The sequence below is a fragment of the Gouania willdenowi genome, chromosome 13 (genome assembly GCF_900634775.1).
Source record: "Gouania willdenowi chromosome 13, fGouWil2.1, whole genome shotgun sequence".
NCBI lineage: Eukaryota > Metazoa > Chordata > Actinopteri > Blenniiformes > Gobiesocidae > Gouania > Gouania willdenowi.
In genome coordinates, this window is record NC_041056.1 from 10865152 (window position 1) to 10890440 (window position 25289).

The following is a 25289-nucleotide window of genomic DNA, read 5'->3' on the forward strand; positions in this document are numbered from 1 at the left end:
GACTTTCACTCGGTGAAAAAGATCTGATTACCTGGAAAGTGTGGGTAGTGATATGATACCATAAGGTGATTGTGGTTAGTTGAATAACTGGGTTGATGGTTTGAGAGGCAGAGCAGCATGTTTCCATGTTCTCAGTGAGTGACTTGATCACAGAGAGACTCGCTCCCTGCAGACACACCCTGGAGCTCTCAGCAGAACTCAGGACGTGGACTGTGTCCATGCGTATTGACACGGCTCCTGAAAAGAAGGAGAAGAAAAAAAAAAAGATTATAATTATGTTCATTCACAATCAGTTGCAGTTAAGATATTAATCAGGGTTAAACGTGATTTTTTTTTTTTAAACTGACAATCATTGTTATTTATGCCTTAATTGGTAAAAACTATTGGTGGGGCGATAAAAACATAAAAAACTGGTTCTGGTCCTCAAATCATGACAAAGAAATGCATGCGATTGTCACATTTGTGCACTTTATCCATTAGTTATTGTTAAACACCTCCTCAAATGCTTTAGTTTTTAAGAAAAACTATTTGTGTACTGATATGCTTTGATTGAAGAAGTTTTAGCTGCTCTATAAACTAAAGCTTGCACAAAGCATTCAAAACGTGGGAATTAGAAAAAATAAATAAAAACAAAGAAAAAATCCTTTGTATTTAAAAAAAAAAAAAAATCCCACTTAAATTGGTGTTGGCATTTTGAGTTTGATGGCTATTGGTTTGCCTTGAGCAACTACAAGTGTTGATTTTCTATATTGCAACAGAAAATAACCAACTCGGATGAATAGCCATAAAGACTAAACTATCACCACTTGCTATATAATAACCTAATGAAGAAATTGGCCCTATATGATAACAAGTGTTAGAGTTGATTATAATTGTAATCGCATAATTGTTCATTAATTGCAATTATGACAATAATAATTTAATTTGAAATAATCTGTTGCTGTTGTAATTGTAGTTGAATTGTAATTGAGTTCAGATAATAGAGTTTGTAATTGTAATTGAAAATGTAAATTCTATAAAAACTGTCAATTACCGGGAAACCATGTTACAGACACATGCATGGTTAACATTCAGTAAAATGTGTTTCATATCATGTTTACCTGTCAGTTCTCTTTAGGATCATTTTACTATTAAAATCTAGGGGCATAGTGACAGAAAAAAGGCTCAGACACACTCACCAAAAATATAAATACCAAAATTTTCATGTAGAAGGAAGCCTAACAAGGTGACCAAGAGTTGAAAAACAAATTAGATGATAGATAATATTTTGTAGTGTATTTTACAGCTGATTTAAGACATTGGTCAAAAGTGACCCATTATCATAAGATATGCTAAAAGAAAGCTAACACAAGAGGAAGGACAAGTTGTGTGGGGTTATTTATTAAAGGCTCAGTAATTGTGAATAATTGAATTTAAACTTTCCTAATTGAGAATGTAATTCTAATTGACTTTCAGGGGGAAAACAACAATTGTAATAATTTTAATTGGAAAAAATTGCTGGTCAAAGTAATCGTAACTGAGTTGAAATTGAACATGGAAAATTGAAGACATATATGTAATTGAAAAATGTAATTGACCCTAACCTCAATAACTATAGATGACCCAATGAAAGCCTTTTGATTAACAATGCTCTTACCTGCTACATTGGACACGGTGAACACATTAACATCCTCCAGACAACAGTCCAGTTTAAAAAGCAGTTTAGACTGTGCAGAGGCGTTGGGTAGGACGGTGTTGGGGTGAGACAGCAGGTCTAACATCTGTGGCTCAGAGTCAGGACTCTCACACATCAGGGACAGCAGGCGAGACAAACATAGTGCACAGGTCTCTGACAGCTCCACTTGAAGTCCTTTAAGGCTGGACTCCACGCTCAAGCTCAGAGACTGGTTGCTCGACTCAGCGTGGGGTCGATTTAAACTTCCCTGAAGAATAGAACAATACCAGAAAAAGTTTAACATATCACATATCAATCCACCACTTCAAGTTAGGGCTGATCTGATAAGTCAGGGGTGCTAAACTCATTTTAGTTCAGGGGGCAAATACGGAGCAGTTTGTCTCAGTCCCTGCAGGATCTTCACTCTAAGTCTTTTAGATTTTGTGGCAAAGTTTTATGTAATTTGGGGAAATTTTGTCAAATAATTTGAAGAAAATTGCAGGATTTTGTGAAAATGTAGGTTTTTTTTTTTAACTATATGAGAAAAAAATTAGTGCCATCATGTGACATAAGCATGGGAAAAATGTGAGCCCTGTTTTGTTGAATTTGTGAATTTATGTATTATTTTGGAGATATCTAGCTGAGATAACTACAACTAAATTAATTGGTAATTTACACAATGATTCATGGTTCTCTGATTTTTTTACTTTTAGCTGTGTGTGGAATTGGATGCTGTAAGGGGCCGGATTTGGCCCCCGGGCCTTGAGTTTGACACCTTTGTGATAAGTGGAGAACTTGATTTAAAGAAATGTCTATGCAGGTGATTGTTTTTTTCTGTGAAAAAAAGGCCTTTAGACCAAAGTAAGCTGAGCCAGGCTTTAGTGACTCTGAACAGAATGCTGCCTGTACATGGTGTTTGTTGAAGGCAGTAAAATTAATTTACTATTTTGGACATAAAGTGATACTAAATACTGCAGCTCATGTACCATAATAATGCAAAAACTAAAATACACACTCTAATCATGTGTTTTTGTGGTAATATGTACTCCTACCTGAAGGCTGAGGCAGTCTAGAATGAGCGCCTCTCCCCACACATGTTTACCAGGTGGGTGGGGAGCCTGTTGAATATGAGATCCTTGACCAACTCTCCACCAAAAGCTGTCCAGACAAAGTGAAGCACGCTGGTGCACATTCTGGGAATCAAAGTTCTCCTTTTCAACTTTAAGGTCCTGAAGATGTTGCAGCTCTGCAATCACAAAGAGGACATAGTCATGTACTGATGTGGGAAAAGCTGAAGTGAAGTGTGGCGAGTGTACGGATTTGGTACCTGCATTAGCAGAGAGAAAGCCGAGGGCAAAGGGCGTGGTGTCTCCCAGCTGAACAGACAGGCTAACATTGGACACGGAGGAGGTAATAATCACAGGAGCATCCAGGTGAGGGAAGCACCTGAGGAGGAGGAGGATGGGCAAATATTCTAATGGACTATACAACACAACGACGTCATGGAGAAACAATAGTGAGTAATGCAGGATCACAAACATGGATAAAGGGCGAGAGAGAGTAAAGAATGTTAGTATTTATCTTTGCCTGTAGCAAAAAAAACCCAAAAAAACAACTTCTAAACATCATACACACTATTACGGAAGAGGATTAGGGCCACTTGGGAAAAAAACTGATGCCACTAAAAAACACTGTTTTTTTTTTTTTAATCATGTGGTTATCTTGTTTTTGTCTTTAGTCTTAATCTTTTTTTGTCTAGATGTATTTATTTTTTTGGTTCTTAACTTTTTTTTCCTTCTTAGTATTGTCATCTGATACTATTTAGGGACAAAAAAGAAGTTTTTTTTTTCTACTACAGGATCTGTTTTTATAGTTTTTTTTTCCTCCAGAAATCTGAATCTGAATCAGAAAAAGTTGTATTCGTCAATTACAGTTTAAAAACAATACAAGAAATGTAACTTGGAGGATGGTGCAAAGAACAAAAAAACAAACCACTATAATAATGATAATAATAATAATAATAATAATAATAATAATAAATGTAAAGGATAAAGAAAAAAGGATGGATATATTGCATACAGTTTTTTCCAGTGGCCCTAATCCTCTTCCATACTATTGTCATTAAATGGTCTTGTTACAAACAACATTTCTGCAGGTCATGTGAATGTTTGGTTTACCACTCACCTTTTTCTGTGTGGATCATTCCTGTGAAGAAGCAGCTCCCAAGGAAATAGTTTAAGCCAGTGGGAGAACTCTTGGTGACGGTAGTGTATGATGCAAGTGTTGACAGTGAATGACCCTGAGATGTCAATGGCTGTAACCTAAAGGCATTAAAAGACAACAGATGACATCAAAGAAGTAGGAATAGGGCTTGTAGCTCCACCCGCATGCATCACACACCCTCCTCACCTGCAGCACTGTTTTCAGAGTGTTCACACAAAGGATTCTCTGTCTACTTTGAGAAAGAAGAAGTCCATCTGTCAACAAAAAAAATAAATACCTTTTTGTTATTTTAAAGTTTTTCTTCCAAAAAAATAAACTTTGCCAGAAGAACATGAACCTTCTAGAAGGAGCTCCAGGCTGCTCTGAGGGAAACTTAGCTCTGGAGTAAAGCTTTTAAGAGGAAGCTGCTCATCGTCACGTCCATAGCAGACCTTTAAAAACTTCAGCGTCCAGTTCAAGTGTCTGGACAGATGTGAAGGTGCATTTTAACAGACAGAAACACTGAGTTTTGACTGCATGAGTACATTACTGTGTTTGGTGTAAGACTCACCGTTTCTGGCTGTGCATGGACAGGGTTACGTTTGTATTATCAAACTCAACATTGACCTTGTTTGGAATGAGCCGATGAAACCGTTCCACAGCTTGAGTCTGCATGAAGTCCACGCTTTCAGATGCTAAAGTCAAAGCAACATTCATATCATTATTGGAACTATTGAACAAAACCATCAAAACAGTAAGGGTCCAAATAATTATCTCTGACATTTGAAAATCAAAAGGTTTAAAAACACAAAAAGTGGCCAAATTTGATATGAATAACCAATTACAAGTCATGCAATCTTTTTAAAGAATCCTCCACTGTTTTTACAAATGTGGCGTAAAACCTTTGAAATGTCCTTATTAGAAGATCTATGCCTCACAAAATGCATTATTTTGCACCATATTCATATTATTAACTTTTTAAGAAAATTTAATAAAACAAGCACCAAAACTTGAAACTAGGGTTTCAAGTTAGCATTCAGGATCATTTAGCAGCTTTTTTAGTCAAAATGACAACTTGTGCTGCTTTGGGTTGTTCTAAAAATCAGTAAAAGTTAAAAAGTTCAACAAAGGGGCACACAGAGTAAAGTAGTCCCAATTTTAAAAGTTAAAAAACGAATATAGTGCAAAATAATGTGTTTTGTTAGGCATAAATCTTCTAATAAAGACACTTCAAAGGTTTTATGCCACATTTGTAAAAACAGTGGAGGATCCCTTTAAGCAGGGTTACCATACGTCCGGATTTACCCAAACATGCTCTCTTTTCATGTCTTGTCCGGACTGTCCGGCCGAATTTTACAAACTCATCAAAATGTCTATGATTCCCAGGGACGCTAAACGCATCTCAGGGAACACGTTATCTAAATGACCATAACTTCGTTAATGTTTGCTCTATCAGATAAATTCCAACAGTTTCTGAAAGCTAATGAGTTTCTCTTTACAGTCAGTATAATGTCATTATGGTAGTTTTACTCACAAGTAACAGAATCATTAAAGATACGGCTTTGTTTTGACAAAATTGTCACACAAGTGGAAAAGAGAAGAGAGACTAAAGTCCAAGATAGATTGAAAAAGACCAAATACTGGTGGATTTAATTAAAAAAAATCAGCAGGAAGATCCTCCTGGATGATAAAACCTCCACGAAGGATCAGAAAGGGATTTAAAAATGTAGGAGCCACAGGGAGAAACTTAGAATGTAGGAAGGTATGGTAAAGTTCATCATCTGGTCTTCACCTCATCACCTCCCTGTCTCCATAGACAACAGTCAGCATGAGACCATGTGATGTAAAATTTCACAGTTATTTATTAAAGTGTATATTTAATGATTATTTAAAGTTCTGTAAGCCTTGGAGATGTTTCTTGTTGTTTCAATTATTGAGAGATGTTGAGAAGGTTTTTTAGGTCTGTTAAACTTATGTCCTTTTTTTGGAAATCAGAATATGGTCACCCTACTTGAAGCATTCAAAACCAAGAATCCCATTAATTTTTTTTTACACTGAGGTGTTTGTTACTGGTCACTCACCAGAAGCATCACAGGGTTTCTCTTGGTGGGAGATGGAGGGCAGTAGGAGTTGGCTGAGGAAAAGACCTTCATGCAGCTCTGCAATGAGCGTCCTCACACTCAGGGACAGGCAGCCTGGTTTCATCTCTGGCAGACTCACGTCACCTGAGAGCAGCAGACTCAGAGCCAATTCAGCCAGACAAGTGTCCTGCAACAGAGTGTTTTTAGTCACTTACTCGCATACGATCCATTTTTTTTCCTTAAATTGAAAGTAACAGAAGAACTCACCAGCTGACTACTCTTCAGCACTTTACTGCTTAACTGCCCAATGGATAAGGTCCACGCCAAACTGAGGACAGCATTTACTAGTTTTTATATGTTTGTAGAAACTATTATGATTACACTGTTTCATTCCAAACAAATGAAATAATACAAGAAACATTATTACAATAAATAAAAGATTTGATGCAGATGGGATCCCTCCAGAAAAAAAAAGAAAAACAAAACAATAATTACATATATTACTGCATACACATACGTTTTGTGATCGAAAGGCAGTGGGTGGAAGTATAAACTTATTAGTCACACCCATTTTCCTACATTACAATAACAAACTAGAAAAGCACCGGGAGAGCGCAAACCTCCACTAAGCAGCTCATTTCCACCCTATGTTGTAGTCCTACATTGACTTTATATACACTATTAGATTCACTGATAATAAAACATGCTTTTAGCATTTTAAATAACAATGATGTTATTAACTGTCAAATAGTTGTTAAAATATTGCAACCTTGTTACAAAGCATGTTCTGTGAAGGCCAGTTATATTTTTCTTTTTCTAAAACATAACCTTGCGTGCGTGGCAGAAGTAATAATCTAATTTTCAGCATCCTGTTTTCCAACCAATACTGCCATTAATAAATTATTTTGTCTCATCTTCATATGATTTTGATAATAACACACAAAAAAAACACATTACACACTTGCAAAATTGTCATATAACATAAGGATATTTTCTTTATATTTTATTTTAAATTGCTTGATATTTGTACACTCTTTAATTTCCAGATTTGTGTCAGTAGAAGAGCCAACAGAAAGAAAAAGAATTACCGGTACCTTTTTGTCTGATGGTCAAGTAACAAAGAGACACCTGTGAGAGTCATGTGCCAAAGAGACTCTGTCTGTGCAAGGTTTAGCACCATCACGTTGAAAGAAGTGACATGAAAGGACAGAAGCTGTAAACACAGGGCAAAAAAGAGGAGGAAAAAGACTTGTGTGAAACTAAAATGACCATTTTATATTTGCCACGAAAGGACATCTTCAGCCTATATAATAAATCCAACAATGAGCTGTCGTACTTGTGACAGGAAGCGTTGAGTTGCCGGGCTAAAAGGAATATTCTGGGATTTTTTTCCAGGATTCGTCTTCATTAAAGGTTTCAGAGGAGTCTGTAGGTCAAACCTGACCCTAGTTTCGCCCAAACACAAAGCAACATATCTCCTATAACACAAGCACAAAGTGTTTAGAGCAATGTGTACTGTATACTAATTGAGAATGTCCAACTTCCTTAAATTATTTCACAACTTACGGCAAGTCTTGATTAAATAATCTACTTGAAATCCATATTCGGTCAATTTCCTGTCAATAAACAGTCGAAAAAAACATTTCAATTGTTACGAGAAAGTAAGCAATTTTCCTATTGACTATATTAGCTGTGAGAAAACATAAACGAGGTGTCTTACCAAAGTATGTAGTGGCTGGAAGTGGACAGTGATGCCTTGAACAGAAAAAAACCCTATGGATTTGATCTTCAGCTCTGCATTCAGTACAGTCTGAAAGACTCGCACAAGCAGGGTCTTTATGAGCCATCTAGGAATACAAGACATTTATCCTTTAGTTAAATATTTTAACACACACGACACGCCTCAGTAAAACATCTCTGGAAGTCAGAAGTGTCTATGCTTGCTAAGTCCTGGAGGGTAACACTCCTGCATTGCTTGAGAAGACTTCCATCTATAAAACACCTATTTTTTATGAAAAAACTCTCACCTTGTACATACGTTTTTGATAATTACACTTTATATTTAAATTCCCATTCATCAAATCAGTTAGTTAAAATATTTGTGGTTTTCACAGTAAAAAGACCCATTTTTTAAACTCAGATTTGGTGTTTTTTTGTGATTTTAAGTCCATTGTGTTTATACAGTATGTCAAAATGAAAAATTATCAGTAAATTCATACAGCTGACATTGTGCTGAAAAGAATGATATCAAACAAAGCAAGCTAAACAGTTTTCATGGTGAGATATAAAGATAAAAACTAAAGTAGTCAGTTATACCCTGGACAGAGATATATGCACAACATGCAGGAATGTGGGTGTCCAGTAGGGGTGGGAGAAATAACCGATTTATAAAAGGTCAATGTATCCCGATGTGAATGCAATTGTTATAGTTTTAAAAAATATCAATTAATCAGTGGTCACGGTGAGAAAGTAAGAAATGCTGTGAAAAAGTGCATCGAGATGCATCGATTCACAATGGAATCATAGTCCCTATAATTGCAATCAAATCGTGAGCGGTAAAGACTCCCACCAGAAGTGTCCAGGACAAAATGAGCAAATTGCTGATCTGAAACATGCACAATTGTTCAATTGAGAATAAGAGTGTGAGAAAAAAAAAAATCGATTCAGCAATATATCGCAATATTTTTACCACGCAATTATCGTATCGGTCCAAAAAAAATTTCCAAATTGATTTTTTTAAACCATGTTTTTTTTTAACACAAAAACACCTTTAATTGCGCTAACATATGCACAGCACATAAATGCCCAGTCACAAGGTGTCAGTAAATCAGTAAACCACCTCACTCCTTCAATGCATTTTAGCTTAGAAGTTGATTGCACTGTATTTCCATAAAACACACTGGGCACTTATATATATAATATTCTTGAATGTAAATAAAAACATGAAATAAATGATATTTCATACCATTTTGTACTTGTAAAGGTGAAATTTGCAATTATTGATGTTGCGATATATCTCAATGTATATCGTATTGTTTAGTATCAAGATATATCATATTCCAAAACCGTGAATCGTATCATCAGATTCACATGAATGCACAACCCTACTTGAGAATGAATACAGAGAATTGAGACCTTACTAGCAAAGACAATGCTTCCAATAATGGTAGTAGCATAGAGTTGTTTTAAAACTACTGATATCCTACCTTAAAAAGACACACAGTAGCACAAGCCCCAGCAGGAAGAATAAAAGGAAGGATGTGGACCCGAGAGACATGGTGTCCCCAGATGTTTAGAGCCAGATGTTGAACATGGAGGTGGCTGCTATGAAGTCAACCCAGCAGCTGTCACAGAAGAACAGATGTATGTCAGTACACCCACTGTTATCTTACTGGAATGTTTGCACACAGCCAATGACATGAGGCTACAACCTGGTACAGCCTTAACAAATACGCGAGTCAAACGAATAAACGAGCATTAGCTACTTGCTACAAATAACAGCTAGCCTCGCAATGCTAACTAACGAACAGAGCTAACATCCTACGAGGAAGTGACCAAGCGCGTAGGGAAACTTCCATACTTCGCAAACAGTTTAGCATTTTGTTGCATCGAATAAAGCTCTGTTTTGTCCGCTATTCTGTGAGCCGTGTCGTAACAGTTAGCCAACATAAGTAACTTCACATACAACCGTTAATGTCTTCGCCACCGCCGAATCATAGAAACCCAATCTGAGCGAGTCTTTGCCCACCTTGTCGCATGCTAACGCTAATGTTAGCTATTTGGTGTCACCAGTGTCGCTTTCTCACAGACTTGTTCATAACACTGCCGCGTTTGTGACACTAAGGACAGCAGTCATGTCAATAACCGCATCCCCAGTAGATTGGTTCTATCAGCGGAAGCGCTGCACACGCATTTGAAGGCTTGGTTCTGAAAAAAATAAACTATAAAAGAAAATACTTCAACATAAAAATAACTGTTCATCCCAGAAAACATAGATGCAATAATAACACAAAACTACAAATGATGGTAATATTAACACGAAGAAAATTAACACAAAAAATTATTAAGAAAAATAAATACAAAGAAGACGTCCGAATATCAACAACATTCTGTGGGGTTTTGAAATTAACACTACAATTAAATATTATACAAAGTTTGTAAAAAAATGATAAATAAATAAAGTGATAGGATTATTATTATCATTAATAAAAATCATCATCATCATCATCATCATTTTCATTTTAAAATCAAATCATAACAAAAAAATCCACAATATGGTAAAATAATGTTTACCTTTTCGTTAATAATATATATATATATATATATATATATATTGTACCGGTCCTCTGTGCCAACATGTAGTTTGTTTATTTATTATTTACCTCTTCACTTTGTCTGCACATGCTGTCAAAGGTCAACACTACAGGAAGTGAAATCTTTTTAAGACGACATTGCATGTTTTGTTATTGCAATAAAAATAAATGAAATGTATTTATTCATATTATTTATGGCATAATTGTGACCATTACCAGCCCTCCCTAAAAAAGGGTAAGACATACTTTATCAAAGGGAAAATATAAAAAGAGAGGGCAGTGTTATGCCTAGGTGAGGGGGAAGGGAACAGGGAAGAGGGAGTCAGGGTAGGAAATGGAAGGGGTGAGGAAAAGTTGACTGTTTCAAAGTGAGAGTGGGATGTGATGTTATAATTGTGCTTATTGTATTGTGTAATCAGTTCAGCCAGTCTGTGTGACATTTAGTATATATGTATCATGAGCCACTGATAAGAGTCTTTAAAGTCTGTGTAAAGCAGAAATTATTTGTGTTATGAGTTTGTTTACACCACAGAAACATGTGTCAGTGACCACCGAGCCAAATTTGAACGATAAAAAAAAATTGGTAGGTACGTAAAATTAGGTCTCAAAATCATAGAAATTACCAAACTAGAAATTTTTGGCTAGAAATCAGTTCTGCAACGTGCAGTTATTATTTTAAATAAATAACTATTGAATAATAGATTCAATTCAATTGTCTAGATTCAGTTTATATCTAGATGTTGAAATGCAGTAGAGATTTCAGCTATATCTATACTATACTGTATATTGCTCAATGGCTATCATAATTATTTTAGTTCCGTATATGGAGATCAGTTATGCACCTTACAGTTGTTGTTTTTTTTTTTTAAATAAACGATGCAATGTCTAAATTCTATCTAAAAACAGACGGAATCTAGACGGGTGAAATTAGGTCTAGAAAAAATAACTAGACGTCTAATATCCGTCTATTGCTCAGTGGGTCCTGCCCATGTACTTAAAGCAACTGATAATTTGCAAGAAAACTCAAAAGTATACAGAGTAGAATAAATGAGTACTTTGAAGGAAAAGGGACAAAGTATAAATAATGATGTGATTAAGTTTATTTTCCGGACAACTATCAGTTTTCTGAGTTTTATTTTAAACAGTATTTTTCACTATATATAGAAAATAGATAATATCATTCTGGTCTATATTTTGTTCATTATGTACTTATTAATATTTTCTTTACACTGTGAGGGGGTGCACCATTCCTGGAAGTACTGCAATACCAGGTCGATGCGTGGAGTGGACGAAGCAAGCCCCTATTCCATCTCCCAGTTCCAAAAATCAATTTAATATATGATCCCCAGATAGGGGACGTATCAGATATTAAACTGATAAGAACAGATACTACACTTGATCTTAGCCAAAAGGCCGAGAAGCGATACCTGAGAACTGTCAGAAATAGGGAAGTGATTCCCGTAAACCTCCTTTACTCTAGCGGTGGAAAATTAACACGATCACCTTTCGAGTCACAACACCACATATACGGTAATTCTTCAACATGGCTGTATTGAGTTCATTCGCCCCTGGCGGTAGTGTTGTGTTCAAGACCACACTATCCGAGACCAAGACAAGACCAAGACTTTCGGGAGCCGAGACCGAGTCAAGACCAAGACCGAGACAAGCCGAGACCAAGACCAAGACCAAGACCGTAAACATTTTTTTTCAATTTAAAAAAAATATATAAATAAATAAAATTATGGCAAGGTTCAACAGTTAAATAACATTCTCTCTTTAATTTTAGTTTATTTTAAATACATTTGACAGACAAAAAAGGTGCCTGCAAAAAATTAACTAAAGTATTAAAACTACTACTGCTACTGATAAATTCACGATTATTCTACATATTTGAAAACAAGATTTTTATGTCAGCTGAATGTACAGCAAGTGTTTAAAAGCATTTCTGCCAAGAAATAATGATTCTCGATTCTGATTCTTTGAGTTGTGCAGGTCAACAGGTCACAGAGTTCACAAGATATTTTTTTAGTTTGAAAAAGCCTTTACACAGGTTATTTTTATTAATTCACTTAGTTTAATTTGGTTGCTGTAATGTAACTAGGATATTCAATTAACAAAGGTTTCCAACTGTAACTGTAAAAGTGAAACTTTCTGAAATAAAACTACAAACAAGTTGTCATCAGTGTAAAAAACAAAGAGCTACAGGTAGATGTGAAACTAAATAAAACAACCACTGGAACAGTCATGTGACAAATCAATCAATAGTTCTTGTTGAGAATTATTATTATTATTCTGGATACAGTGGAAACAGAGACTATAAAAAATAATTATATTGTGAACCTGTTTATATTGTGGGGAACATATTATATAGATAAATGTAATTGGAGTCTAAAGCCACAAAAAACACCACTTTAAAAAGATAATAGACTAATATAAGACCTCTTTACAGTTATTTGACTCATTCTATGCTCGTGCAACTCTGCGGCGATGATGCGCTGGAGACGACATAAACCAAGATGGCGGCGGCTCGGAGTACAGCTGACACTATGTAATAAAAGCCTTAAAAGACATGGATATAATGAAAAGAGTGGATGGACAGAGGCATAGACATGCAGACTTTCACACGGACACACGGACTTATTAAACACACACAGACTTACTAAACACACACAGACTTATTAAACACACACAGACTTATTAAACACACACGGACCTCAGTAAACACGGTAAACGGAACAGGCTTCACCGCACGGCTGGCACTAGGACCCAGAAGCAGAGTAAGTGCGTCCCCTATCCAGCCTTCACAGGCTGTAATATCATCAGTTTATCATTTTACCAGTTATTACAGCTACTGTCTTTACCAGGGAGATAATATTTATTACTGGTGATTGTTTTCTGGAGTTTTACTGGGATTTTTACCGGTGATTAGTTTATATCTCCCTTGCGCTCCGCGGTCCAAACTGACACCGTAGCCACACACGTATGAGTGTCACACACGTCACTCAGTCACATTAAGGAAGGTTGTGGTCATTATACAGGGTGGAAGAAATAATTAATAAAGGATTGTTTATCCCGTTCTTCTCCGTGTTATTATCACATTATAAAAAAGTTTAAAAATAGCAGGAATTAGTGCTGGTCTCGAACGGTCTTGACGGAAAATCCCGAGTCCGAGACAAGACCAAGACCTTTAAAATTTGGTCTCGAGACCAAGACCGGTCTTAACCACCACAACACTACCTGGCGGTAAGTGAGAAAAGAAATAAATACTTAAGTATAAAATACTTAAGAGCGGATCATTAGCAATAATAAACAAAGATTTGATGACTGATTCAATAATGTTACTCTAATCTGTATTTCCTTCAAATCTATTATTTATTAATATTTTCTTTACACTGTGAGGGGGTGCACCGTTCCTGGAAGTACTGTAATACCAGGTCGATGCGTGGAGTGGACGGAGCAAGCCCCTATTCCATCTCCCAGTTCTAAAAATCAATTTAATATATGGTCCCCGGATAGGAGACGTATCAGATATTAAACTGATAAGAACAGATACTACACTTGATCTTAGCCAAAAGGCCGAGAAGCGATACCTGAGAACTGTCAGAAACAGGGAAGTGATTCCCGTAAACCTCCTTTACTCTAGCGGTAGAAAATTAACACGATCACCTTTCGAGTCACAACACCACATATACGGTAATTCTTCAACATTGATGTATTGAGTTAATTTTCCCCTGGCGGTAAGTGAGAAAAAAAACCTACGTTTTAATCAAGTTTATGTGAGATGACGTGACCACGTGACTAAATCTAGTCCAATGGAAGGCAAAGAAGCTAGCAGCTACAAAAACAGTTCTCGTGTTAATAAAACCAGACAGAAACAGTACAAACACCAACGTAGATGGTACATTATACGGGTTTAAAGTGGACTTTGATGCACAGATATAACTTATCTGAGCGAATTAAGGGATTGTAGTTTATCCAGTCCCCATCGCCTGTGACGTAATGTTTTATCTCCATCTAGTGGACAACCAACCATGCTACATCCTGCTGCTCCAACAGATGAATTAAAAAGTAAAAATCACAGTTTGTCTGTAGAGATCTAAAATATTTGACTAACTGGATATATGAGTAATGTTCAGACCTATAAATTTATAAAAATGCAATCACTAAACAGAGATAAACTCTTAATAACCACTAATTGGGTGAATAGAGAACTTCTGATAAAACTCATACATATAAACAACTCACATTGTATAATATGCAGTATGTTAAAGTTAAACTAACAATGATGTGTCAATAAAAAGTTGGCATTTAGAATTACGGTATCACAACAATTAAGCGTAGCTCCTGTCCTTGTGTTTAAAGCAACTGAAAATTTGCAAGAAAACTCAAAGGTATACAGAGTATTTTTATTATTAACAGATGGTCAGAAAAATATGATAGATATGATAATATAATATATATAACTGAATAAAACAACACGAATGAGGCTAAATTTCACATTTTTCATTAGCTCAACCTAACCTGTTCCCTTAGCTTGCATGCTGACTTCGTTTTAAAAAACATTCAGACACGCTGATTTTTTCAGATAAGCACATATTTTTTAAACAATACATTTTGTAATTTATAATAATACTTACTACCGGTAGTAATATGATTTACCCCCTGTAAATAATATTGACATTTCCAACAGAACAATATCAACATTTTCATATTATGTTTAATAATTAAAAATTAAAAAAAAAACGCACATTCTAACATAAACAGAGTGGACGTTTAGAAGCAGCATCAGGACTCCAAGAGCTAAATGTACCTGCATAAAATCTGACACTTAAATACCACAGAAAACAAATATAAATAACACAAACTTACATGTAATGGTAATATTCACATGACGAAAATTACAACAAAAAATAATAAATAAACAAACAAATAGAAGACATCCAACTATTAACAACATCCTGTGGAGTTTTTGTAATTACCGCTTCTAAGTAGGAATTACACAATAAACATTAAAAAGTGCATGTTAAAAAAAGAAAAAAAAAAAGAAAAAGGTGATTGGATTATTACAATGATTAATACAAAATAAATAGTCATTTCTATTTTAAGATAATTACAATGAGAAAAAAAAGAACAATATGGTTAAAATAATATTTACCTTCCAGTTAATCATATATGGTACCGTTCCTCTGAAATTCTGAATACTTTTTTATATGTAGTCTACTAGTTATAGTGAATCCATTATGGACAAATAAAAGTGTTTCAACAAAAGCATAATCTATATAGTGTAAATAACATCTGCAATTAACCTGCTATGTGCTTCAAATCATCATTAGTCAACGTTGGCTGTTATGATTATATTACTATTGTACAATGTATCATGACACTTTATTTCTTTCATATTGTCTTAACATAATGATCAGGGGAGAGCGCGAACGCAGTCCCCCACTACCACAAATTATGCAGTCGAGATTCCCACATTTGGGGAATTCGTAAAGGTCAGCGTAGCCGCAGTGCAATGGCTAAGCCTCGCCCTAGGTGAACCTCCTTCATGATCAAAGTGTCTCCCCTGCCAGGTAAGTATGAGTTGTACACGGAGAACTCAGGGACGTCATTCACCGACAGACACAAGAGATTCACGATCAAACAGCTACAAGTTTTATTTTAACCTATGATCACAATTCAATAATAACGCTGATCAGATATTCACAATACTGATCGACTAAATGACATATTGGCGAATAATAATAGTTATAACCGTTATAACATGAAGAAAGTGTTTAGGTTTCCCATCATGCATTTCTGTGATTACACACGACAAACATGAGGACCAATGAGCTGCTTTATCGGTTCCTCTACATCCTTAACAAAGGTTTACCTTCATATATGTGCTTCATGTTGTTACATTGGAACATAAATACAATTGGAGAAATATCTCGTATGAGACACGTTAAAAGACACCAAAACTATGTTTTTCTGATCGAACTACGACCACTTCCGGTGTTTAATTTCCACACGCAGACTATTCCAGCTGCTGCCCTCTGCTGGTCAGAACGGTAACAAACAACTGTAGAGAACTAATTACAGCCTTCACATTATATTGGTAAAAACAACAAAAACCCAAGCAGAACAAAATAAAAACGTTTTAATTAGTGGAATGTGTGACATTTTTACTATATATGTATCATGAGCCACTGATAAGAGTCTTTAAGATGATTAGATTGCATTATGACACCTAATACAACGTCTGGACAATGGACTGCTGTTTCTATCATGTTATCTACCTTCACTGATTTTGTTTTTGTTCTGTTCAGAGATTCCGTTCAACTGTTTTCACAATGTTTATTTTGCTTTTATGTAACAATCATATTATTATAAAACCTTAAATCACCAAATAATGAATTCAAAGCACAACAACACAATGAGGGACAATTTTATAGATTCTGCCACAGAATAAAAGAGTATTCTAGTTAAAACTGTCCCTTCACTCACTGGGCTCAAGAATGAGATGTAATTCAATACAAAACACAAATCACGGCCTTAACACTAATCAATGTACAATGTAGATGTGAAATAATAATATTACACTCCTGTGAAATAACAAACCAATTGAATACTCTGTAGGATTAGAGACAGAGTGTAAATAACGATGTGATTAACTTTATTTTCCTTACAACTATCAGTTTTTTGAGTTCCGTTTTAAAATGGTCTTTTTTACTAAATACTTAAGAGCGGATCATTAGCAATAATAAACAAAGAATTGATAATTGATTCAATAATGTTACTCTAATCTGTATTTCCTTCAAATCTATTATTTATTAATATTTTCTTTACACTGTGAGGGGGTGCACCGTTCCTGAAAGTACTGCAATACCAGGTCGATGCGTGGAGTGGACGGAGCAAGCCCCTATTCCATCTCCCAGTTCCATAAATCAATTTAATATATGGTCCCCGGATAGGGGACGTATCAGATATTAAACTGATAAGAACAGATACTACACTTGATCTTAGCCAAAAGGCCGAGAAGCGATACCTGAGAACTGTCAGAAACAGGGAAGTGATTCCCGTAAACCTCCTTTACTCTAGCGGTGGAAAATTAACACGCTCACCTTTCGAGTCACAACACCACATATACGGTAATTCTTCAACATGGATGCATTGATTTCATTCGCTCCTGGCGGTAAGTGAGAAAAAAAAACCTACGTTTTAATCAAGTTTATGTGCGATGACGTGACCACGTGACTAAATCTAGTCCAATGGAAAGCAAAGAAGCTAGCAACTACAAAAACAGTTCTAATGTTAATAAAACCAGACAAAAACAGTACAAACACCAACGTAGATGGTACATTATACGGGTTTAAAGTGGACTTTGATGCACAGATATAACTTATCTGAGCGAATTAAGGGATTGTAGTTTATCCAGTCTCCATCGCCTGTGACGTAATGTTTTACTACCATCTAGTGGACAACCAACCATGCTACATCCTGCTGCTCAACGCAACAAATAACATTTAACTGTCTCTGTAGATATTTAATATTTGACTCATTGTGTAATAAATAAAGTATGTCCAGACCTAAATATGTATTAAAATGTAATCACTTAACAGAGAAAAACTTACAATGACACCTAATTTGTTGAATGGAGAACTTCTTATACATAGAAACAACTCACATTGTATAATATGCAGTTAAATTAACAAAGATTTGCTCTTAACAAGTAGACATTTAGAATTACGGTATCACAACAAATAAATGTAGCTCCTGCACTTGTACTTAAAGCGACTGAAATTTTCCACGAAAACTCAGTATTTTAATCTTAACAGATGGTTAAAGAAGATTAAATATGATGATAAACGTAATGCATAATTAAAAAAACAACACTATACTATAGCCTGAATTTTACATATCCCATTAGCTCGTCCAAACCTAATCGTTAGCTTGCATGCTAACTTTGAGATAAACAAGTTAGCTTTAAAACATACTCACATTTTTTGTTTTTCAAGCAAATTTTGTTAAAACAATTGTTGGATGCTATAATAATAATAATAATAATAATACATTTTATTGAAAAGCGCTTTTCCAGAAACTCGTACACTAACTTTAGCTATGCTAAAGTTTAAATTTAGCTATGCTAAAGTTTAAATTTAGCTATGCTAAAGTTAGCCTTTAAGTGTTTAAAAAGTCGTACAGAAGTTGTCACCGTGCTCTTATAGCTTACCCACAGCCTTAAAAACACACGTTATTGAAAAGTTACAACTCATACACAATAAATATTTTCATTTAGTAATACTTACCACCAGTCGTGATTCAATTTCCGAGTAAATATTTTCCCCCTCTCTGTAAATGATATGGAGGCACATTCCCGCCGGTAAAAAAAAGTTAAAATTATTCTGACTTGGATTTTTTATTTTCCTAGTTATTTATTTATTTATTTATTATTGTTTACTGGTGGGAATGGGATTCCATAGATATGACATTTCCAACAGAACAATATCAAAATGTCAGACAAAAAGCAAATCAGTAGACACAAATATACCAAAAAAAATTATTTGCAGTTTTTTTTTTTTTTTTTTCCTTTCTCACAATTTTTATTTTATTTTTCAAAAGACACACACTCCTACACAGACACAGTGGACATTTCTTCAGGACTCCATACTAAATGTACCTACCTAAAATCTGACCCTTTACTGGAATTATTACGCGGAAGTCAATGAAACATCAAAGCGCTCAGCAGAGGTCTCTGAAGAAGCCTGGCAGTTGACAGTAAAACAATGTCAGGATATCAATGTACATTTCCTGAAAAACAGGTGTCTGAAAAAATGAAACCTTTACATATTTGTAATGTTATTCTTTTTAATTTGAAGAGTAACATCCACAAATCATCAATAACACTAATACTCCCTGTTTAACACTGTCGTTGTCCCCACAAACCCACCCACAAGTGATCAATAGAAAATCAACCAATTTAAAGGGTAATTCATTAATCTTGTAATTAATGCTACTGCTGGGGATGTCCTGATACAACTTTTTAACTTACGATACCGATATTGCAGCCTTGAGTATTGGCCGTTACCGATATGGATCCGATACGATATCAGCACGAATCATACATACTTTTATTACTTATTTTGTAGTGTGGAATGTTAGAAAAGGCTTGATCAAGTGATGTCACTCAAACAGAGAACAATAGTCAGCAACAGTAGGGATGAGAAAAACTGACCCATTTATTATTAACCAATTGGTTACATAACATTTTAACCTTCAACATAATATCAACAGTATTCTACAATTGAGTAAAATAAATTAAAAAAAATAAATTACTATAACGGAAATTTTAGATGCAGTCTGATAAAATCCGATATTCGTTTTCTGGCTGATATCGGACCGATATTCGATATCAATATGGGATCGGGACACCCCTAGCTACAGCAATCGATGGCTTCTCTCTATAGCAGAATAAATATAAATACTAGTTCAATGCAAATTGAGATATTTAGAGATATGTGAGAGATTCATGTGAGATGTAGTTTATTCAATGTATAATTCTCTTGCTCTTAGGCAGTCGCCTTCTGTTTGTTGTGTTTGGCAAACCACTCGTCGCTTTTATCCTCAGCAATAGCCTGGAAACGCATTGAAAACAGATTTCAAACACAGTGGAAATCTTACGCCTGTTGGAAATTGTAAGACCCAAACCTTATCGAGGAGCTCGTTTCCCTTGGGATCCACAGCAGACAGCTGCCTGAACGCTTCGTCCCCCACAAAGCAGATCTCATGGCCGTCCTGACAAGGATTTAATTAAACTTCATATTTAATGTGACATATGTTAGCAGATGCAGAGCAATACAGTTGGTGAAACCTACCGGGTCGGCTAATATAACCACTTCCACAGTGGCTTTTCCAGGAGTGTCAAGGCTCACCAAGGGAGTCAGAATTTTCTGATTCTCTTTTTTCATGGAGGCTTCGATGTCTGGCAGCTGAACAACACAAACAATATAAATCACACCTGCATAAGACTTAATAGGGATTTATTTAACAAGTTATAAGTAAAAAAAAAAATAAAAACAACAATTTACTTGTTCTCGTGGGCATGAAAAAGCTATTCTTCCAAATGCTGTCCCATGGTCGACTGCTCCACTGATATCACGAAGCTCCAGTTTACACTACACAAAGACACAAACAGAAAATCACCATCATGTAAGGACTGCCACAGCCTGAGCCTATCCGACACATGAAATGGTGTTTATTGTGTGTATAATGTTGATGCTGACAATGGAAATTGTCATAGAAAGGAAAGCAGTTCTATAACATTTACTTTTAGGGGAAAAAATGTCAAACTCAAGGTACAGCTGCACAATTAATCCAATTTTAATCATGATAATGATTTTGGTTGCCACAGTTAAATTAACCTAGTCGTCAGCAATATTTACATTTATGAAACGGGCTCTGCCATCTGTTCACTTAACCTTTGGTACATTTTAAATTCATGGGTTATTTTTGAAATTTTTTTGTTGTTGGTATAATTAAATTTTAAAGCTACATTTTGCACTTTAAACTGTATACATATTGTTTGTTTAAAAGCAGTGAAATAAAAACACATATTTTTCCCTAACATGAAAATAATTGTGATTATAATTGTGATTACAATATGGATTAAAATAATTGTGATTACCTTTTTGGCCATAATCGTGCAACACTAACTCAAGGCCCGCGGGCCAACTTTGGCCCACCAGATCATCTAATCCTGCCTACGGATTAAAATAAAAAAAAACAACAAAAACAGCACTTTTTGTAAATGATCACAAGTTGTAGATAAAATACGATGGAGCTTGCGGAACTACATAATTTACAGTAATATTAAATCGCAATTGCTTTCAAAAACCTGGAAAATTCTCACAGATTAGCCGTCAGAATTCTGGCTAATTCAGCAAATTTCCAGAAAATTAGTTGCAAAAAGGAATTTTGACCAATGGCTTAACATTCAGGATTTGGTTTGAATTTGTGCTTTTTCCTTCACAAAAAACAATAACTTTCTTTTTTGTTTTTTTGACCGGCCTACTTTATTTCAAACTGGGTCATGTTTTACGTTATTCCATCCATGGGTTAGGATGAAACTGAAATGAAATGTTGTTGCTCTGTAACATGTGCAATGACAAATAAAGCTATTCTATTCTATTCAACCAATGAATATATAAAACATATAAAACACATTTTTCTCATCTGACTCACTTGATGATCTGTGAATCCCATTAACACCGTCTTCTTTCCTTCAGTCTTCTCCATCACCTTCATTCCCAGTGTAGTCCAGTACTGTACAGACCTCTGAAGGTCAGACACTCCCAGACAAACCTTTTGCACTGGATCTGAGAAATAGTGTAGAAACCAGTTAGAACTCAGATGGGAATGAAACCTAAAACATGTTGATGTCTATGGTTTCAACAGCTTCAGGCTGCTGTTTTTAGACTACATATCTGAAATAAAAAGATTCAATGACAATTTATAGTTGGTTTGTATTCATTTGTCCAAATACTTTTAGTCCACACATTAAAATAAAAATGTGTTGCAGTAACAATACAAGTTGCCTGATATTAATGCGAACAAAAAAACAGTCGTCAACATCCCCCGGCAGATTGGTTCTCATTATAACTCACAACCTTTTCCTAAATGTCCTAAATCTAACTTAGATGTATACATAAGAAAATATCACATCAGAATATAAAACTACTTTACTTTAACGTTTTTTAAGAAATGCTGTCCCCTTTGAAGATACCTCGAACAGAGTAAAAAAAACAGAACAAGGGCAATAATTCCAGAAAAAATAATTGCGCGCTTCTCATTTTCAAACTCCATCAAGGTATTGATACCCTGAAGCCACACACTGAATTTGGTTATCCTATCTTAAACGGTTTCTAAGAAAAGCTGTCCCCTTTGAAGATACCTCAGAGTAAAAAAAACAGCACAAGGGCAATAACTCCAGGAAAAATAATTGCGTGCTTCTCATTTTCGAACTCCATCAAGATATTGATACCCTGAAGCCACACACTGAATTTGGTTATCCTATCTTAAACGTTTCAGAGAAAAGCTGTCCCATTTAACTTGGACAGACGGACGGAGCTCAAACCTATATCCCCCTTCCACATTTTGTGGCGGGGAATAATAATAGTGACGAAGTTGGTGTCACTGTTTGCATATCGATAATTCAAAGTGGATTTCTCATGAATTTCCACAATGATCAAAATGTTTTTTTAATGTATTCAAGAACCAGAGTAGAACACCAAAACATATATCTCACTAGATGAACTAAAGTCACCTGTGGTAGGCTGATCCATGTCTATCAGGTAAAAGGGGTAACCTCCCGGAGCATGGGTCAGGTACAACGCCTCTTCCACCTTGGTGATGGGCCAACCAAGGTTTTTGGCATTTCTTACAGCTTGGCTTGATTGAAGAGTGAGTCCCTAAAGACACAACATGGGAAAGAGTTGGAGAGCAAAATAGTACAATATACAATAAGCCCTGCGGTCATTCAGGTCACAAACAATACCTTATGATAATCATTATTAGTGAAGGCAACAAAAGTAGTTTGGTGTTTTCCTTTTAAATGTTTCATTTCTAATTGTGGAAAGTAACCTAATGGACATAATGTGTAACATATTCAAAGAAAATCTGAATGAAGTTACATTTATAAAGTCAATGTAATTGTTTTGATTTTCAGTCTTTGGCTTCTGGCACTGCATCACTTATTAAAGCCTGATATGTAATAACGACCAAATTGTTATGGAAAAAAAATTAATAAAACCAAAAAATTTAATAACTGGTCAATAATGTAACCAAAACATGAGCCAAAAACATAACAACTTGTTACGGTATTACATTATGGGACAGGCAAAAAATGTTTCCCCTGATAGTGTAATAATTGTATCACATCATAGAGAGTCAATGTTTTATGGACTTAATGCTTCAATGTAGAAAGTAGAATCAAACACACATGTGTATGTGTAAATATGTGCATGTGTGTCTGGGGACTTTTTTTTTTTCCTGCCCCATAATGTAATAACAAACCCAAAATAACAAGTTGTTACATTTTGGGCAAAAAAATAATTATGTTTTGTGCTCAGCATGTAGCATTTTGGGTTTTATTACTTTTATTTTTTATTACATTACTTCGGTTTGCTTTTATTATTGTATGACTTTTTTTTTCTTTTTTTTAATGATGTTAATGTGTTTAAACCACTTTATTCTTTTATGTTGTTTGTTTGTGTTATGTCGAAAATAATTTTTTTTTTAAAAATCACCCACTTACCAAAAAGTCATTGCCAAGATGATATTCTCCCACTCCATAATTATAGGTGAGTTCAGCGACAAAATGATCGTCCTCTGGACCGAAGCCAACCATCGTCTTGCTCCATTTTCCATCGTATGGTCTAAATGGTTTGGGGATAAAAAAGTGTCATGGTTGAGATCAGCAAAAAAAAACAATGAACTGACCTAACAATAATCTCAAATTAGTAATTTTTGGTACTGCTTTAATCAAAGCACAAATACAACCTAAAACTCTGAAATGTATATAAATCAACTAGACTAAAATTGATTTATTACCGTATTAGTAGCCTACAGAGTAATCCAGCCACTGATACACGTAGGATGTCTTTTTAATTCACCTTTCTAATAATTGATCATTAGATTTTTGTGAATGGATACTAATTATACGCTATTGTTGAGCTACAAATGTTACAGTGTGGGTGTGTGTGCCTTTATCTTGTCACCCAATGTCCTGCCGTGCTGGGAAACTCAAGGTCTTGACACATTGCTGTCGTAAAGACTGAGAAAATCAGAAAAAAAACAGAACGAGAGAGCAGCAGTTTGTTCTCAAGTGGGCCACAGCATTTATTCAGGAAAACGAGTAATTTCAATATTATTGTGCCTAGTTTGCTCTTCTACATATATTTCTAAATTTATTACAAAATATGGAGGAAACCGACAATATCAAAGCAATAAGTGATAACAAATCAGTCCCAACAGGATTTTTCCTTTAAATTTCCTTGATTTTGTATCCAATTTTTATTCAGCTAAAAGAAATGTTACGTCATAACAGTAAAAATAAAAAGTTACATTAAAATGACTGTCATCATGCTATATAAGCACAGAGGAAAACTGTGAGCCCCTGCAAATATTGTTGAGTTTCATTTACACAATGATTTACGTTTTTTCTGTCAATTTTGCTCTCTCTTGCGGGCCGAATTGGATGGTCCAAAGGGCCGAATTTGGCCCCCGGGCCTTGAGTTTGACACTAATGCTGTAATGTAATGCTACATGTGCAAAGTTCAGCTAAAGGCGTATAGATAACGCTCATACCCGTTGCACGTTGCTTTGCAGCCCTGCTCAAACTCTTCATGTCGTAAAATCTGCAACACAATGAGGTTGTAGTTAGAAAACAGTTCACTTTACATTACCATGTGTTATTTTCATGCAGACGAAGACATGGCGCACATCTGTTTAACAACACTGTATCGATAATATTCAACCACCACTTTTATGTGTCCAAACGAGCACAAACCTTCATTCCCAGGACATCTCGGTAGAACTTGGCTGTTTTTGTCCGATCCCCGACTTTAAAAACAAAGTGCAGAGCCCTCCTCAGAGACATCTTTCACACAGGTAGGAGACGATGTGCAGAGCGCTCGGGGTTCGACTAGATTTCCTGAATATTACGATCGATGTGCTCGGTACTCACTCAAGGACACATCATAGACCGTATCATGAGAAACAAAGCTTTACAATCATACACAGAGCTTCTAGCTACAGTTTGATGAGAAAATTAGATTACAATGATACATATTAACATTATAATTATTAAGTAGTTTTATATGATTAAATAATAAGAAGACAACAACACTCACCCCTGTTCCCCTGCCTATTGGTATCGCCCATTCAAAATATATCCCAAGTATCTTTGCGCGAGTGATAAGATAAAAAATAAAATAAAATGAAATAAAAACAGTAAAAGTAAGACGTGCCAGTTCGATGTAATATCAGCCACATCCACAG

The 25289-nt window shown here is 35.3% G+C and overlaps 2 protein-coding genes and 4 non-coding genes across 11 annotated transcripts in view; all 6 read right to left on the reverse strand.

Annotated features, from left to right (window-relative positions):
• Nucleotides 1-18614, reverse strand: part of LOC114474296 (protein KIAA0100-like) — a 35558-nt gene extending 16944 nt beyond the window's left edge. The window contains exons 1-16 of one of the 6 annotated variants that reach the window (XM_028464492.1): nucleotides 18542-18614; nucleotides 9144-9281; nucleotides 7658-7784; nucleotides 7504-7553; nucleotides 7274-7415; nucleotides 7032-7150; nucleotides 6205-6265; nucleotides 5938-6124; nucleotides 4428-4551; nucleotides 4215-4339; nucleotides 4064-4131; nucleotides 3839-3975; nucleotides 2982-3136; nucleotides 2707-2900; nucleotides 1637-1922; nucleotides 32-237 (exon numbers count right to left, since the gene is read on the reverse strand). In XM_028464492.1, the coding sequence (XP_028320293.1) occupies nucleotides 32-237; nucleotides 1637-1922; nucleotides 2707-2900; nucleotides 2982-3136; nucleotides 3839-3975; nucleotides 4064-4131; nucleotides 4215-4339; nucleotides 4428-4551; nucleotides 5938-6124; nucleotides 6205-6265; nucleotides 7032-7150; nucleotides 7274-7415; nucleotides 7504-7553; nucleotides 7658-7784; nucleotides 9144-9214 (2052 nt within the window). In that variant the 5' untranslated portion in view covers nucleotides 9215-9281; nucleotides 18542-18614. Of the gene's footprint in view, nucleotides 1-31; nucleotides 238-1636; nucleotides 1923-2706; nucleotides 2901-2981; nucleotides 3137-3838; nucleotides 3976-4063; nucleotides 4132-4214; nucleotides 4340-4427; nucleotides 4552-5937; nucleotides 6125-6204; nucleotides 6266-7031; nucleotides 7151-7273; nucleotides 7416-7503; nucleotides 7554-7657; nucleotides 7785-9143; nucleotides 9282-9622; nucleotides 9840-18541 lie in introns of those variants that run through there. The other 5 variants (XM_028464490.1, XM_028464491.1, XM_028464489.1 and 2 more) reach the window with 5 other exon arrangements.
• LOC114475095 (U2 spliceosomal RNA) lies at nucleotides 11485-11675 on the reverse strand. Its single transcript, XR_003675426.1, has one exon. It is a non-coding gene; the product is annotated as a U2 spliceosomal RNA (small nuclear RNA).
• LOC114475097 (U2 spliceosomal RNA) lies at nucleotides 13648-13838 on the reverse strand. The gene has a single exon (XR_003675428.1). It is a non-coding gene; the product is annotated as a U2 spliceosomal RNA (small nuclear RNA).
• LOC114475089 (U1 spliceosomal RNA) lies at nucleotides 15668-15831 on the reverse strand. Its single transcript, XR_003675422.1, has one exon. It is a non-coding gene; the product is annotated as a U1 spliceosomal RNA (small nuclear RNA).
• On the reverse strand, nucleotides 17088-17278 carry LOC114475096 (U2 spliceosomal RNA). Its single transcript, XR_003675427.1, has one exon. It is a non-coding gene; the product is annotated as a U2 spliceosomal RNA (small nuclear RNA).
• Nucleotides 18615-19543: 929 nt separating the features above from the next.
• Nucleotides 19544-24973, reverse strand: glod4 (glyoxalase domain containing 4). Its single transcript, XM_028464521.1, has 9 exons — nucleotides 24799-24973; nucleotides 24597-24646; nucleotides 23545-23665; nucleotides 22555-22699; nucleotides 21474-21607; nucleotides 20321-20407; nucleotides 20108-20221; nucleotides 19941-20027; nucleotides 19544-19867 (listed from the first exon to the last, which is right to left on the reverse strand). Exons 1-9 carry the CDS (start codon nucleotides 24886-24888, stop codon nucleotides 19802-19804), a joined length of 894 nt encoding a protein of 297 aa, XP_028320322.1. The 5' UTR covers nucleotides 24889-24973; the 3' UTR covers nucleotides 19544-19801.
• Nucleotides 24974-25289: the final 316 nt, after the last annotated feature.